At 48.3% G+C, this 17259-nt stretch overlaps 1 protein-coding gene across 1 annotated transcript in view; it reads right to left on the bottom strand.

The window, feature by feature from the left end:
* The window catches only part of USH2A (usherin), a 511215-nt gene that overhangs the window by 8723 nt on the left and 485233 nt on the right, over nucleotides 1-17259 (bottom strand). The window contains exons 65-69 of the mRNA XM_028531335.2: nucleotides 8451-8660; nucleotides 6131-6369; nucleotides 5160-5368; nucleotides 2132-2308; nucleotides 628-711 (exon numbers count right to left, since the gene is read on the bottom strand). Coding sequence (XP_028387136.2) covers nucleotides 628-711; nucleotides 2132-2308; nucleotides 5160-5368; nucleotides 6131-6369; nucleotides 8451-8660 — 919 coding nt within the window. The remainder of the gene's footprint in view (nucleotides 1-627; nucleotides 712-2131; nucleotides 2309-5159; nucleotides 5369-6130; nucleotides 6370-8450; nucleotides 8661-17259) is intronic.

The following is a 17259-nucleotide window of genomic DNA, read 5'->3' as shown; positions in this document are numbered from 1 at the left end:
GCTCTCAAAAAAATTTTTTGGTGCTTTTCTAACATGCCCTTTGAAATAGTCAGTCTTGCAGATACCAGAGTCAAAGACTGTGGGAAGAATTCAATTCAAAAGCTGCTCTGCAAAAGTTACGGCTTCGCGTCCTCGGCCACACTACTTGTATTAATGGTTGGTCACAACCTTTTACGGAGGATCCAAGGCAGGCATTTCCCAAATTCCCCGTTTCAGGCTCTGAACCTGGAATATTATTGTTATGATCGATGCAAATTGGCATTAGAGCATTTTCTCTCGTCATCTGATCTCTCTCCTCCTACTTCCCCTAGAAACTCATCTTAGGGGGAACGAAGTCTTCTGTGCAGCTCTTGATGGACAGGATGTGTGCCGAGGAGAGTCCAGTCATCTCTCTCTGCACCTACAATCAATCATTTGGCATCTTCACGGTCTGTCCTAACCCCTTGCCTAACGCCGGTTCTATGAGGACTTCTGAAGATTCTGCACAACACAACACAACACAACACAACTCCTCCCAACAGTCAGTGCCCGTCCACTAGCACGAGCATGTACAAACAAACAAACGCATGTTTCTTGACAACCAAGAGGCGCTACAGGAAGCACAACACAAGGGAGGGAGATGCTTACCCAGTCCAGTGGAGCTGTCGTACCGGATGAGCGGTGTCTTGATGCTCCCTTCCTCCGTGGTGCACGTGACCTGGAAGAAGAAGGCTGCACGGAAGGTCAGTGGCTCCCCACGCAGCACCCTGCACGGCGGGCACACTTTCAGACGGACAAGGTATCGCAGCATGAGAAAGTCTGACAACAGGCTTCCAGGGCAAATTGTGAGGTTCCACCTAATACACAACCTTATTTCTAATTTCATGATTACCAGGAAAAGCAGCTATAATTAGTGTACTAACAACGTGTGTGTGTGTGTTTTAAAAAACTGGCATGGGAGGAGAAAACAACCCTGGTGGGGATGTCATGTGATGCTTTTGCAGCAACACACACACATATACACACATATACATATATGTGCATACATATATAATTTAGTTAAGCTTCTAAATTAAAGAAGCTTAGAGCTTACACAGCAAAGTTAAAGAATTCTCAGAGGAGAAAGGATGATACATGGAGTGGACCTTGTTCTGCATATGGGCTATACCGGTTCCTTTAAAACTGACAGTGACCTTTAGCTCAGTGACCCCATTCCTTACTAAGCGGGAGCACTCAAAAGGGATCATGGAAATCAAATGAGCTAGATACCGGTTTCAGTAGCCAGGAACCAGAGGGAAGTGAGAGGTGGAAGGCCAGCTTCCTGCCACCACCAGCTGCCCAGGTGACCAAGAACTGTGGCGACAAAGATGTGTAGCTTGACAGTTGTAAAAAATGGTATTGACAGTGTTTAAATACCAGAAATGCAATGCCAGAGCCCACTGTTTATCTGTGCTTATAGCCAAATTAAATAGTATTTTCAAGAAAATGGGAACAAAGCACTAATTCATTCACTGTATAAATCCAGATTACTTAAAACAGCTTCACTCATTGGTCCGGCACCACATAGATCATTCAAGAATACTTAATACCTTGTACAGCTTTTTCTCATTTCAGTGGAAAAGGCAGACAAAGCCGAGGTAGAACACACAATTAAACAGGGAGAAAGGATTCAGTTTCAGAGGGAAAAGGGTCATTATTTCAGGGCCAGCACCCAGGCAGTTTCCGAAAAGCCCTGCCTCAGGCCCTTTCCCTCGGAGGCGGTCGCTGCCCGGCGGGGCCGCACTGGGTGGCTGCAGACGCGCCTGGAAAATCTCCAGGTCCCTGAACACGCGCTATTTCAGGATTCCCCCCACCTGCCCCTGGGAGCTTTTTCTCCTGTGAACCTGCCCTGCCCTCCAGTCTGGGTCCCCCGAGGGGACACCCATGTCCTGCAGGGGCAGCCCTGTCCTGCATCGTGACATCCACGCACCAGGCAGCCAAGAGGAGGGAAAATCGCATTTACTCCGAGCGGCAGCTTTCCCGTGAGAAGGGGCCACTTCCCACTGAGACAGTGTCAGGGTGACCCTCCGCTGGCCACCATGCAGGGTGAGCAGCTCGGGAAGCTGGGGAGCCTCCCGCCTCCCTCGAGGAGAAACAGATGGCAGAGACTCACTTCTGCCCGCCATCCTGGGGAGGTGGAGGGCGGTGTCCAGGCCCCGGTACAGGCGCTGGTCCCTGTCGGTCAGCACGAACTCCTTCAGCGGGCCGTGCAGGAGGAAGGAGCCGCTCCAGTCGACACGCACCGTGGTCAGGTTGCTGTCCACCGAGAAGGGGGCTCGGTACTGCGGCGCTGTGGGGGAGGGGGGACGCCATGAGAACGGCCACCTCCCAGCGGGAGCGTGTGTCTACCCTTTTGTTTTCAAATACGAGCAACAAAAATATTTGTGGCATTGCTAGAGCCCTTCCTACAGTCCTCAGTGTTTTAAAAAACCGCATGGGAGGAGAAAACAACCCTGGTGGGGATGTCGTGTGATGCTCTTGCAGCAACACCGCACCTACCTGCCCCCAGATCAATGGAGAGCAGTGTTTGATGGAACAAAACCATGCACACGCCAGGGTTCTGCTTGCAACAGAGCCCTGAGCTCATAGTTTGTTGCTTTTTCCTTCTTCTAACAGGTGAAGTGTCCTGAACACACTAACTACAGCAGATAGCTATTTTTCATATCGAATCAATATTTATTGCTACAGAGCTCCAAGGACTAGATGAAGTGAATACATCCCCCCCACCCCCTCTAAACCAAACCGCTTAGATGGTGAATTATGTGCGTCTGGCGCCGTTTGTTTGGAAAGCTTTTTCGGGAGCCCTTCGTGTGCTTCCTGAGATGGTTAAAAAGCCTCGCAAACAGCAATTCAGGTGCAGGAATTCATGGCGCTGGCTGATCAATCGGTAACCCAGCACGTTAGAACATAATCAAGCTCCAGCCTCCTAAGTGTTGTATCACACCCAGACGCGACGCTGTGTTTCCAGGCCTGCTCTCCTTCTATATCTCAGCCCCTTCACTGTGACGAAGGAAAAAGAACCCTTTACTGCAGCTCTTCAAGTAAGCGACTAATTTTTGTAGACACAAACGAAGGAATCCCGTGTCATCTTATCGAGTCAGAAGAGATGGACTTCCTGAGATCTCGTTTTCTCCAAAATAACTAATGGATCTGTAGCAGCGTTAAGATCCACCTGCACACTAACTAAGAAAAGAAGGGTGCTGGAAATACATTGGGTGTCCTTTTTCTTAAAAATTACATCCGTCTGTTGCTAATGTCGAGAACTATAACAAAGGCAGGAATAATTCGTGCTTTTGTGATCGTAAAATCCAACCATGAAGACAAATGTAAAGTCTTAGCTTTCAAAAGGAGACATTTTCATCAAGCCATAATTCTTTTTCTTTTTTCCTGTGAATACTAAAGCAAGAGATACCAAGCCCCACTTAAATGCCTGGTTTTCCAGCACAAATGTTGCCCAGTATCTCCGTGGACACACTGCTGCATTTGTCCGGACTTCCCTCGGTCAGATCAAGAGATTCCCCCATCTCTCTACATCAGAATGGTGCAAACGGAGACAGGGCTTGTCAATCATACAAACAGAGAGGGGAGCTTTATTTGCCCTTCAGGACTTGGAGGTCTTCCTGAGGAAATGAGTAACCAAACAATCAAAATAATCAGGAACCGGGGGTCTGGAGACAGCTCCCGTGTCCCCAGCGCCCGCTGCACTTTGAGGTCCCTCAACCCTGAAGACAGTCTCTGCCACTCCCGTCTACAAGTGCCAGTGCTGACTGCCGAAGCTGCGCTTGGGACCTGGTACAATGTTTCTGGAAGGCAAGACGGCAGTAAGGACCCCAAGACGTAGAGTGTTAAAACACTCCCTGCAGCGAATTCCATGCATCGAAATTTAACTGAAGGAGAGAATCCGATGTTCAAACAAAGAACTGTTCACCAAGAAATTCCTCACCACTTTTACAAAAGGAAGAAAACAGCAGTGACTGAAATGCCCAACCAGATTATAGGATGGAATGCCACACCCCCATTACACTCAGTGGCTGAAGATTTTTTTTTTAATGCCATGGGAAAGGCAAATAAAATAATGTCAGGTATAAAAAACAGACTATAAAATTTTAATTCTAGGATGATCTCAGCCACGTAAAAAAAACTACTCAAAGGAAAGGTATGAAAGGAACAGAGCATCCTAAACATTAACAGTGGTTGCGTCTGCGTGGGGGGATGATAAGCAGAACCAGCTTCCTGGGTGTGTTACCTGTGCCACTGAGCAGGTGACAGGTGTGTTACCTGTGCAGAGTCCTGGACTGGGGCTGATGCTCTGCTAAGGCTCAGAATTCCTTATGATTTTTGAATGAGGAGCTTCATATTTTCCTTTTCCAGTGGGCCCACCAATCACGTAGCCGAATCTAAGGACTTGGTTCTTAATGGTTTGTATTTGCCAACAATATACACACATACGCTATAAAGTGTAACGAGCAGTTACTTTATAGAAATGTAAGAAGGCCTCGATGAATTAGTTACTTGTCCTTTTCTGGGACTCAGGTGGCCTCTGCTTTTCCCGACGCTGCCATGTCTCAGTGCTGTATGGGAATGCTGTGCTGACATTACATAAGTTGAAAAGAAAAGGAGTGACAAACTCCTTTAGAAAAGTCTCTATTCTCTGTCTATTGTCTTCCTTCCCATTCATCCATTTCCTCTAAATGGGGCTCACCCCATTACATGTGAAAAATCTCACTAGATTCACCTTTGATCTCCAGGTTATTAAATGCAAGAGGCATTTTTTTTTCCTAATAGTCATCTTCACTGATGTCTCAGTAGCAGTCAACAAAACTAAACCTTCACTCCAATCCTTTCAGAAAACTGGTTTGCACCCTGGCTGGCATAGCTCAGTGGATTGAGCTCAGGCTGTGAACCAAAGTATCGCAGGTTCGATTCCCAGTCAGGGCACATGCCTGGGTTGCAGGCCACAGCCCCCAGCAACTGCACATTGATGTTTCTCTCTCTCTTTCTCCCTTCCTTCCCTCTCTAACAATAAATAAATAAAATCTTAAAAAAAAAAAGGAAACTGGTTTTCTCCACTTTTCACGACAAGTCTCGCCCGGTTGCCAGGATACCCTCTCTGGCTTATGGTGGCAGCGGCTTCTACTCACGTTCTTTCTGAGTGGTGAAGCTGGTCCATTCGGAAGCCGCGCTGCCCGCCTCGTTGTGGGCCACGACCCTCAGCCTGTAGGCAGTGTAGGGCTGCAGCCCACCCAGGCTGGCTGTGGGCCCCAGCCCCCTGTACTTTGTCTGCGGCTGGCTGGGGGTGCAGGGGGCGTCTGCATCCGGAGGGCAAGACCCGTGCAGCTGGAGCTCATAGCTAGGAAAAGAGTGGACACGGCGAGAGAAAATGGGCCATGGAATTAGTTCAACTTGCTTGTAAAACTGGTTATATTTTCTAAGACATTTTGATTTCATTGAAGTACACGCTCTTTAAAATTTCCATGTGTGGGAAACCACTCTCAGACACACTTTATGTAATGCTGCTGGAAGACACACTTTATTGAACACCGCTGGAGACGAGCAGCGGTGAAATAGAAGTCACTTACACACACGATGCTGACGACCCGGAGACCGGTCACCCTAGCTGGGAGAGGTAAGACACTTCTCTCCCTTTAGCAGAAGCTGATACAATTGTTCTCCTCTGTTGAAAATGAAGAACATCTCTTTGCCTCTGATTATTCTGAGTGAAACAACTTTTCACTTCTTTCAAGCAGTGGCTCGTTTCGACATGGTGAATTAGATCAAGGGAATTCTGACTTAACCCCAGAACTTTTCTGCCCCCACTGAGGCTGCAGGATGGATCCTTCCAGAACCACGAGGAGAAGCAAACTCCCTCAGCGAGTGCAACCACACGGCATCGTCTTCCTGACTTAAGGACAGTTTTGTGGTTCTCCTTTCTATCCTTCCCCGATACTCCGATCTACAACACGCTGTGGGGAACGTCACCACTGACATCAACGTATCTGTCTAATTAGCTATGGGATCTGTTCACTAAGCAACTCCTTCCGCGGGGAGGAGCTGGGTAACTCAGTTCGCACGTCTTATTTTGGTGCGTGCGTTCTTCCCGCTGATCGGTTACCTTAGGATGACGCCGTTGGGGAAGAGCGGGGGCCCCCACTGGCAGGAGGCCGTCCTGGAGGCCAGCGCGTGGACCTGGGGCGAGGACAGGCCCGAGGGCGGGGCGGGGCGTGTCCTCAGCTCCGCGGTGGGGCCCCTGCTGCAGCAGCCGGCGCAGGTGCAGGCCTCCACTCCGACGCGGTAGGTGGTGAAGGGCCGCAGGCCGCGGAGGGTCTGCTGGGCGGCCGGGCCTTCCGACAGCTGCGGGGCGGAGAGAGGGCTCGATGAGGCCGCGTCCGGGACACAGCCAGGGACGCACGTGCACGGGGACCCCGCCTCCCACGGCCGGAGTGTGCGCTGGGTAGCCTGGGAGAGGCACCATGGCTGTGGCCAGTATTTACCCTCCAGGAATCACCGGCCCGTTGGAGAGGCACGACTGAGACATGCGGAAATATGTAACGATGTAACGGTTAGGGAGACGTGTGAGGTGGTCACCGGACGGAAATCACAAGGCATACACTATTACCATAGAAAGATACTGGAAAATGGCACAAAATGCACAAAATTTTGATAAAATTCTGTGACCCTCAGAATGATGCCTTAAAAAATCTGTATTTGAATTATATTCCTACTGGACATTCTCTAAAGTCCATATTCTGCCATTGTTATTTGCACGTAATTTTGGGGTCAAAAAATCCCCTCAAAATTAGCCCTGCCTGGCGTAGCTCAGTGGATTGAGCTCGGGCTGCAAATCAAAGCATCACAGGTTCGATTCCCAGTCAGGGCACATGCCTGGGTTACAGGCCACAGCCCCCAGCCACCGCACATTGATGTTTCTCTCTCTCTCTCTTTCTCCCTCCCTTCCCTCTCTAAAAATAAATAAATAAATAAAAATCTTAAAAAAAAATCCCCTCAAATCCAAGTTAGAGTTGGGTACTCAAGAGCTTAAAATATATATATGTATTTGTACATATATATCTGTATATTTGAAAATATGTAATATAAAAATACAAAATATATAATATCTGTATTATTTTTATAAATACATCTGTAAAAAATCTTTATATTTTTATATTGAATGTTTTATATATATTTAAGAGTTTGATAGTCTATCTTTTTTTGGTTTATTTGGAGCAAATTTGTTTTTGCCTCATTGTGGTTTCATTAAGAACTCTTTGGGACAGAAGCCTTCAGAAACGAAAAAACTAATTTTCACGTTAACAGAAACAACATATGATTAAGAAGAGCTATCCGCTATTGAAAAACATTGCATACGATGCACTCCAAATATAAATTATTTTAGTTTATTAATATTATCATTGTATAAGCATGGATAATCAAGGGTTGATTGTATTTACATCATCTATATTTATTGAATACGGAGCCCTGTAGGAAGTATGCTAATTCTCCTTTAACACTCAATGGGAGACTCCCTCGTAGCTGAGGGTTGTCGTGTGAAGCTGCGTTTTGGTACTGGGCTCTGGCCTCTGAGGATGTCCGCACACTTGCCCAAGTCATTGCCTAAACTGGTCTAAATAACATATAATGCAATCCTGGGATGTGCACCATTTCTCTCCGAGGTTTACGTGAACAGAGTATGACAGTCTGTACTTGTCCGTGAGAAATGGAAGAGTGACGGAGAAAAGCGGCTTCCACTCACTGGCTTTCAGCCTCTTTATTTCAGTCACACAGGAGCTGGTCTCATCGACTGTCAGGGACCCTTCAGCCACTGGCTGCTAGGAATGCTGATGCCCCCGAACAGCCCACCCTGTGTCCCCGATGGGCCCCGAATGTGGCTACACAGCTTTGCTGACTAAGCTGTTTTGCAGTCTCTCTCAACGTGCTAGAACTTTCTCAAAGGCACCAAAAGGAAGACTGCATTTCCAGGATGTTCCAGAAATTTTCAAATGCCCACAGGAGGATCCCAAGGGCATTCTTCATTCTAACTTTCCTCTTTTTCAGAGTGACACGGCCATCACCAACACGGCCATCTGTCTGCCCCTTGCTCTGGGCCACTCGCTACTACACTGGGGGCAAAGGTGCATTTGCTAACTACATTAATTTGATTTCATTGCCTGTGAAGTCGTAGGTTTCTCACAACACTCGTGGGGTCTGTAACACCACCTTCACCAGCTCTCTGCCCGAGCATGACATACTGTCTGTGCGTGTCCTGTTCCTTCTTAGAGGGACCTTTGGCCCCCTGAGTTCCCCAGGGGGCCACTGAGAACAGACGCACGAAAAAGAAGGACCAAGGAGAAGCAAAAGCGTGGGCATCGCGGTTTACGGAAAATAATAAGTAAATAAATAAACCGGTCCTAGACTTTGAGTCTGGGGGCACTCACCACCACCTCGGCCTCGCCGGTGCTGCTGGAGAACAACCTGTAGAGACTGATGACCCCGTTGGGCTGCCCAGGGGCGCTGATGTTGACCACCGCTTGCGTGGAGGACACCTCGTGGAACCTGGGGGCCCTGAGACCTTCCGGGGGGGCGGGCCCGGTCCTACACCGCGTCCAGTTACTGGGGGCTTTCCCTGCTGAATTCACCGCCCAGACCTTCCGAGAGAAATCAGTAAGAGCAGTCAGAGGCAGGACAAGCTCAGGCCGAAAGAAAAAGGGGGCAACCCAAAGTAACTGAACACAATGGCACGAGACACGCTTTGATCTTGCGACTCTGTGATCATGTGGGAGTTTGCGTCCTTCCTCACTGATGGCCTCTGCCCTTGTGGACACAGAGGGGTTCTGCAGGGGCCACTGCAGAGCCCCGATTCCAGGACGCAGCAGCAGCAGGTTCCAGCCTGATGGAAAACCACCGGTCCCTGAGCACAGGGGACCTGACGTTTGCCAGCTTCTGCAGACCGGATGGCTCTGCAGACTACTTAAAAACTCAGCACTTCTCAAACACCGGCCCCACCGAATCTGCATGAAAATTAGATTTTCCTTTCATCAAGGAGGAAATAAACATATGGAAGGAGGTGTAATCTTATTTATCAAGAACTATTTGTATAATTAAGCACGAATACCCTAAAAGGTTGCCTCGGGTCATCATTTGCATGAGTAAGTAATTTGTAGAATGTCAGGTACAATAGACAGAGTAGATGGATGTGTGAGTGTATAGGGTTAAATTAGGCCCAATAAGAGCCAACTACACAGTGATCAATCAGAATGATAGATCTAAATGGCAATACGAGAAGACTGTCTGTGTGTTTAGGAGTGCCTGTATTCCTGAGTAAGCTTTCATCTTGTGCAGTCTACCTTCACGATTTTTTTCTCATTTGGTGTTTTCTTTCTTCCTATCTATCTATCTACCTACCTACCTACCTGCCTATCTACTTACCTATCCCTCCCTCCATCCCTCCCTCTCTCCCTCCATCCATTCATCCATCCAAACTTGCCCTGAGCTTTTAAAGACACACCTGCAAGATGTGTTTGATTCTATAGTCCACACCTAAGTGTGTGCAATGTTGCTGAAACATGAAGAACTTTCAAAATCCAAAACATTTGGGGAAAAAAAACTGCAGGAGAACACTTTGCAGTGAGAGTTTAATTTCATTTTTGTTTTGCTTTGACGTCAATTACATCTTCAAGAGAATAAACATTAGAGAACTTTTTGGAAGTTAGTCAACTCCTATGAGTGTTTCCCTACATGTTGGGGAGGGGGGAGGGTGGATTCCTTTGTAAACGTAGAACTTCTGATGTTGAATTGCTCTTGGATTGCTGTCAAATGCAAATCCCCAGCCCCTTGCTGATAGGATTGCCGGAAGCCCCGTATTTAAAAGAGATGGCTAACCTACTTCCATAGCGGGGCACTTGCTTTTGCTAGAGCTCTGATACAGTCGCTCATCATTTGCATAATAATTACTTAATTTGTATAAACACTACACTTTACAGAGCACTTTACCAAGGGTTAGCTGGCGCAGCCCTCCCAACACAACCTTTCAGGGTGGCTGGGGAAGGCATTAAGCCCACTTTGACAGGTGAGGAAATGAAGGCTCCAAACACGTCACTCTCTTGTTCAACATCACAGCAACGTCAAGAGCTGAAACTAGAACGCTGCTCTCCGATAAACACTTTCATTGCGCTTTCCAATACACTGTGCGGTTCATTCTGCAGGTCCTCCATAACGCATGAATGAGTCACTGAGAATCCAGGCGATTAAATAACTGGCCCACAGACAAATGCCTGCAGCTCTGGAGTAGAATCCAGAACTTGGAAGGACGGATGGATGGGCCCAGGTTGCATCAGGCGATGGAGGCTGACCTTGAAAGGCACGGAGAAGTAAGGAGAAGTAAGGAGAAGGAAGAAAGAGCCCAGGTCCAAGTGCCACTATGGCTGCTTTACAGTAGTTTCTTCAGAAAGGGCCAAGGTCAAGGTTACAAGGCAGCCTACCGAAGAGGTCAGAGTTCAGGATGGAGAAGGAAGTAGTCCCTGGCTCCTCAGTCGCTCCAGACTACCCTCTTGGGCGGCAAATACCTTCCCAAGGGCAGGGGGACAGTTTTAATTACACAAGGAGTGAAAACGTCTACGAAGAACATATTCTTGGGAAAAGTGGGCAAAGCAAGGGGCACCAGATTCTTCACCAAGAGAAGAGCTTCGGAGGGTGACTGCAGGACACAGAATGTTAGTGGGGGTCCCAGGGGATGGGGAAACCAGGAGGGAAGTGAAAGGAGGTACCGTAAGTCAGCGAGCTGTCCATTCATCACTGAGCACCAATGAGGAGCAGAAGTGTAAGCGGGACATGGACTAGGGACCGGTCAGAGAAAGAGCCAGCACAGTTCTGGCCCAGGATTGTGAACATTCATTTCGCTTTCTTTTCGGATGTGGATGTGCAAATTCACCACGCCTTTTTAATGCTGGTGTTGGCAGAGGGGACTAAACCTTACACCTTCCTGAACTTTTACTGGGCGGAGTCCTAGTTCCAGCTGTGACCCCATCCATGGTATTTTTAAGATACTTTGAGCCTCTATATTAGGACATTTTGTTGTATTTCTTTGGAAATATTCTCTTCTAAGAAGCAGACGTCAGGAAACGCCCCACCCCTGGCTGGGAAGGCAGGTGGGATCCAGTGTCTTTGTCCCTGACAGGAGACCTCCATAATCTCGTGCTCTTTTCTCCGGTCTTTCTCTCCAGCATTTCGCCAACTTGAGATCAAAACAGCATTCCTGCAAGTCAACATGCCTATGCAAAGCAGGCCCAGCCTATCGGCATGAGCCTCTCTGGCAATGAACGCTGACAGATCACAAACACTATGGGTGTCACAGAACTCCGACCACGAGGCCCTGTGTCTGTCGTGCCAAACTACCAGGAGAAAAGTACAGAAGAACCTCCCAGTGATGTTCTGCTTGTCTCCCGCTGTGGAGGCAGAAGTCCCTCACCCAGAAGAGGCTGTGGACTTGTGGCTCCACCCAGCTCAACAAGCTATCAAGAAACTGAACCCTGGTTGAGGGTTCAGAGGGAAAATGTGACCAGATTATGCTTATGGTTTCTACCGAGGGACAATGGTCTCAAGGTTCCGGCCCATTTTTGTAGGACGAGGGAAGAAGAAGCAGAGACCCTGTGTGGCAAGTTTTAAGTAAAATGCCCCCGATCTTTTCATTCCAGTGAATCAATACAAAAAAACCCAAGAAACAAAATACCTGATGAACAGACATAACATGGCCCACTTTGTCTAACTCTATTCTGTTTATTCTGTTTGTTATCTGTCAGCTGGCCTACCTGCCTACCTTTTACCTGACAGGCCAGGCCTTGGGGTTGGCACCCATCACATAATCACACAGGGAATATACACGGAACGCCTGTGGGCTGCTCATGGGGCAAAAAGGGACATTACTGGGGTGGGGGTGGGGAATAAGGTTTATGAATTTCATGGCCCAGGGAAAAAAAAGGAGACTGCTCCTCTTTGATTTATTCCGAGTGTCCTTATACGTACATTATGCAGATGAACATGCTTATTCTTTTGTAGCAAAACAAAGATGATGAAAGGTTCCACTAAAACAACTTATTGTTTGGGTTCAGCACATGCTTGTCCGCGTGAATGTGTGTGCACACGCCGCCACACACACACACACACACACACACACACACACGAGTACAACTGTAAGAGGGGGAACGCCCCAATGAAGAGCCGTGAAAAGTGAGAACGAGATGTTTACGGCGGGCTGAGTCGGGGCCTCTCTGAATCTTCTCTCAGGTTTTAGTTGCGAACCCGAAAAGAGTTTCCATGGAAGAAGAGCTCCCAGAAAACAGGCTAACCACTGAATAAATACAAAACACCTAACATCATTACACCACAAATCCCATAACCGACTAATAAAGTAGATGAATTTCTGTTTTCAATCTATACTTTTTTTAAAAGATTTTTATTTATTTATTTTCAGAGAGGGAAGGGAGGGAGATAGAGAGAGAGAGAGAAACATCAATGTGCAGTTGCTGGGGGTCATGGCCTGCAACCCAGGCATGTACCCTGACTGGGAATCGAACCTGGGACACTTTGGTTCCCAGCCCGTGCTCAATCCACTGAGCTACGCCAGCCAGGGCTTCAATCTATACTTTTAAAAACCCAACCAGTGACTATGACTATCTTTAGGCTGGTGTCCATTAAAACATAAATTGTTTTTTTTTAATTAACAAGGACTCATTAACTACATCTAGCCTTAAAAATATTTCATTGCCTCAAGTGTCAGCATCTGTCACCAAGCTGCCACAGGCCCTTGTCGTGGAAACAATGGGTTGGGCCTGCCCTCTGTTGTCAACAGCCTCTTGGAGATTTTCCTCTAGAGAAGCTGGCTGAGCGCTTCCTGCCGACAGTCAGGCATTCATTTCGGGCGTCTATGTCAGACTTTCTGCTGGACAGACCCTGGGACCCGCGGGTCCCACATAGTTCCACGGGCTCCTGGGGCCCGGGGCCGTCTGAGAAACGCAGAGAGCTGTCTGCTCCGGAACCGCGTGCAGAAATCTAGGCCCTGCACATTTCCCAGTTTCCGTTCCTGTGATTTCCGTGTGGAGTTGTGCTCGGCATCACCTCTGACATCACCTTCAGCCGTTCAAATAAGCACGCAGCACGCACCTGTCGGACTGTGTTGTGACAACCACAACCATCCCCACAGAGCGGACCGCGGCGGCCCCAGCTCCGAACGGAACCGGAGAGCACGGGCTTTGTAGAGCTGTCGTCCCTCACCCAGTTCTTGTTCCGGGCAAGTTTCTTGCAGCACTGCTATTTCTGGAGCGTACTGGGTCTATTTTCCCCTCGTCACCCAGATGAACACTCTTCTAAATGCTCTAGATCTCTCTGAACCCAGCACCTCTCCTTCCAATGTGCTAGAAGGACACCGGAATTCGTGAACAGAACCATGTGAAATAGCTCTATACAAGAGAAAGGGAAGGTACCTCACCTCTGCAGAGGACAGGAGAAGGGGAGCCTCATGGGAAACTCTTCCAGAGCGGCACCTCTGTCACCGTGACTTATTCTCCCACCATTTCCCACACCTCGCTCTAAAAAGTTCTCATTTTTATGCTTGGTCTCATTATATGGCTCCTAGCTTTCACAAATAAACGTTCTTCAGGACTGACCTTTTCTAAGTAGCCTTCATACAAGGAGAAACTCTTAGGTAGATTTCTAAGGGATTGCTGATGTGCTTTTCCTTTATCATATTATAGAAAAGGACCTCCGTAGCTGGAAAAATATTTTATGGTTCCTTTGGCTGGAGAAATGCTACATGTCTTGGTAGAGACAAGGGAACGTACTTAGTGATGTTTTCTATACCATAAGGATCCAGCTGTTGTCTCTTTGGTACCTTATTTGCTATCATTTTCCAAACCAAAAAAAAAAAATGGAATACAGGAATAACCAAATTCAGTGAGCAATCTTTCACAAAAAAAGGAAAACCGGCAAAACCCTCGAATCTGTCAACTCCTAAGATAAGTGACAGTGGCTGTCTCTGCCCTTGGAGCAATTTGAGTTTTTCTCTTTCCCCAAGCCGCTAATTATAAGTTGAATTCTAACAGTGACTCTCAGAGGATTATGGTATGGAGAAATTTTTAAGGTCTTTGCCACTTCTTTATGTCACTCGGGGTATCCTACGACATACCTCCCTCATGGAATAGGATGGTTTTGATAAATAAAAAGTGTTTTGACGACACCGAGGACACAGTCCTATCAAGCAGCTCCAGGAGGCTTCCCCATTGTTTATAAAAACCGGCGCAGTTAACTATATTTTCCTGACAGTTCACATCCAACATGAATAAAAGTCCACCGTGAACAGCCATGCCCATAATTAATAACGAGAGAAAATAGGCTGCATGTTAATGGGCAAACAATTAAATTATTTGTTTCCTGGGGGCATGTAATGCGATTGTTATCACACTCCCAGGAGGGAGACAAATAGATATTAAAAAGGTCTTTCCAATACCTGTATCGGCTGAGGCCAGCGGCTAATTCAATAGATTCGATCAAACCCACCGTTCCTTTCAGCGCTCCTGATTGATGACCTTGGCTGCCGTTTGTCATCACTCACTGCGGTGTGCTCTCCAGCGCTCATAAATTATGCCTCATAAATAAAAAGATACAATCCACGAGATCATATCAATTCGTCCACAGCCTCGGAGTACGTTTCCCCAGGGCGCTCACGTGAAAGCCTTTTCCGAAGGGTAGCCTGTCTTGGCCTCTTGAGTGCGTTGGAAGAGCAACCCGCCAGAGGGGGCTTTGCCACAACTGCGGCGAGAGAGAGAGAGAGAGAGAGAGAGAGAGAGAGGGAGAGAGAGAGAGAGAGACGGTGGCGAGCAAGAGAAGGCGGGAAGGCGGGGATGCCTCGGTGGCAGGATCGGGCACGTGCTGAGCGACCCCACCAGCGGCAGCCACAAAGGGATGCCCCGCCGGAAAGCCGGCAGAGCAGCGGCCTCTCTGACTGGCTACCTGACTGATTTTCTTTCTACACCAAGTGGGCTTTTGCAGCTTCGCTGTTGGCACGGCGGTCTTTGGGGTACATGTCTGTGTCACGTGTCCAGATACTCCCCCTGGGTCCCTGCTTCCTTTCATCCCAAACACTTTGAATTGGGCAAGATGGCACATGGTGATTTTAATGGAATTCTGGGACCCAGGGGGGAGAGGGACACTGGCTTACTTTCTACGGGCGCATCTGAAATTCAGAGAGGCGGAGCCACGAAAGAGGATTCCAAACGTGTTCCTGGCAGACATGGGTGTCTTCAGCCACCGCTACTAAGCATGCGGCCTCACTCTTTGGAGTCGTTCCGTAAATATGGACACGGTTCTCTTCTGATACATGGGGTGGGGGGGAGACACTGGTTTTGATGTTAGTGGGAAATACTGGAATTAGCCTCCACTGGATTTTAGCAAATGATGATGACAATCTGGGATTTATCACGTGCTACTTTTTAATTGCTTGTCTCGGTTCTCCCTGAGAGAATGCAGGAATCCTGTCCCGTCCAGCTCTCGTGGAGGATGCACAGAAGTCGCTCCTGAGTTTGCTGAGCACTCACACTCCGTAAGCGCACTGTCCGTACTGATGCAGTTCGTTCTCCCAGCAGTCCTGTGAGGTGGGCATCACTGTTACCGTCGGTCTGTGCACGAGGAAATGGAGGCAGGGAATACTCTGCATCGCTTGGTACGTGGCAGGGCCCCCCTCCAACACCGGTATGTGTCAGAAAAGCCCCAAACTCTCCGCTGTTTTCCGCATAAGGCCACTGGAGGAGGACCTGGGCATGCCTTCCAAGTGTCTGAGATCCTGCTCTGGCTGGGACTGTCGTAGAGCTTGCATGCACTGGCAGTTTCTACAGAAATGGCCTCAAGATGAAATAGTGGAAATGACTGCCAATGTCCTGATGCCACCTTTGCTTTCAATATAGTACATGTTCCACAGAGGCTAACAGGGCTCACAGACTGTCCACACTGTGGCGATGTTCTGGCATTTCATTGCGTGAACTAAAGGAAGAGCTCTACCTTAACGGATATGACATTGGTCATGCACTTCCTGTGCAGTCAGGTGCCAGAGCAAGCTGCGCTCACACTCGCCCTCTATGAGCAGCATCTCCAGGAGTGGTGGTATAGTTAACTAGGTGAGGCTGCTCATTGTTCCTTAATTCAGCAGCTCCTGACTGGGCCGTTTCTCTGTGCCAGCCCCTGTTCCGAGAGCTGGGACTAGAACAGTGAACACGGCTGGATGTGACATCCTTGTGGGGCAGGACTGTCAACAAACAAACAAAAGAAACGGCAAAAACTACGGGAATAAACCATGTGGGACATGGGGCTATGGCGAGGAAAGGCCGAGTTGTCCGACAGATGCCCCCAGGAGGTGGTAGTCAAGCTGGGATACTAATGGCAGAAGGAAGCCACCACATGAGGATCTGGGCAAGGACATTCTGGGCAGAGCCAGGGCATGTGCGAAGGCCCTGGGGCGGATTCTCAAGAAGACTGGTGCAGCTGAGCTGACAGAGCAAGGGCCAGAGACAAAGGCAGAGGTGGCCACAGGTCAGACCACGAGAGATCCTTGTTGAACCAGAGAGGGGTTCACATATTACAGGAGGTCGCGGGAAGGTGCCCAGGAGTGGGGTGACTTTATCTGATTTACAATTGGCAGATATAAATGGATGTTAAATAATTTCTGTATGTGTTTATATATCAAAGTCTAATTTTACACAGGAGTGACAACGTCCTGGCCTTTAACTCACTGAACACAGTAACCCTGCTAAGGTAGGCCTGTTCATCCCAAGGCTACAGGTAAGGGCAGTGAGGCCCAGACAATAAATCACCGAGGACACAGGCCGGGAAGGTGTGCCGTTGAGACTGAAACCCCAGTCAGTTTACCTTCTTGGGGTCGGGAGTCCCTGCACCCAACAGGCAGACTTGAAGATGCTGCTATTAAGTGGTATGTTTATTGAACTGTGCATCAGAAAGTCGAGACCCGAGTTCGGACTCTGCCATCTTCCTGACAGGGCGAGTTTCTCCATTGTTCCGGCTCCTGATCATACAGACGGAACCACACCGCCCACTTCACAGGACTCTTCTGAGATTTACAAACAATACATTTCCTATACATTTATGAAGAACTAGGTAGCAAACAAGTACATTTATAAACATTTCATGAAGACGTCTGAAAGCCCCAGAGTTGTATGCATACACAAAGTGCGGCGAGCATGGAGT

The sequence above is a fragment of the Phyllostomus discolor genome, chromosome 15 (assembly GCF_004126475.2).
Source record: "Phyllostomus discolor isolate MPI-MPIP mPhyDis1 chromosome 15, mPhyDis1.pri.v3, whole genome shotgun sequence".
Taxonomy (NCBI): Eukaryota; Metazoa; Chordata; class Mammalia; order Chiroptera; family Phyllostomidae; genus Phyllostomus; species Phyllostomus discolor.
This window is presented reverse-complemented; position numbering and strand designations above follow the sequence as displayed.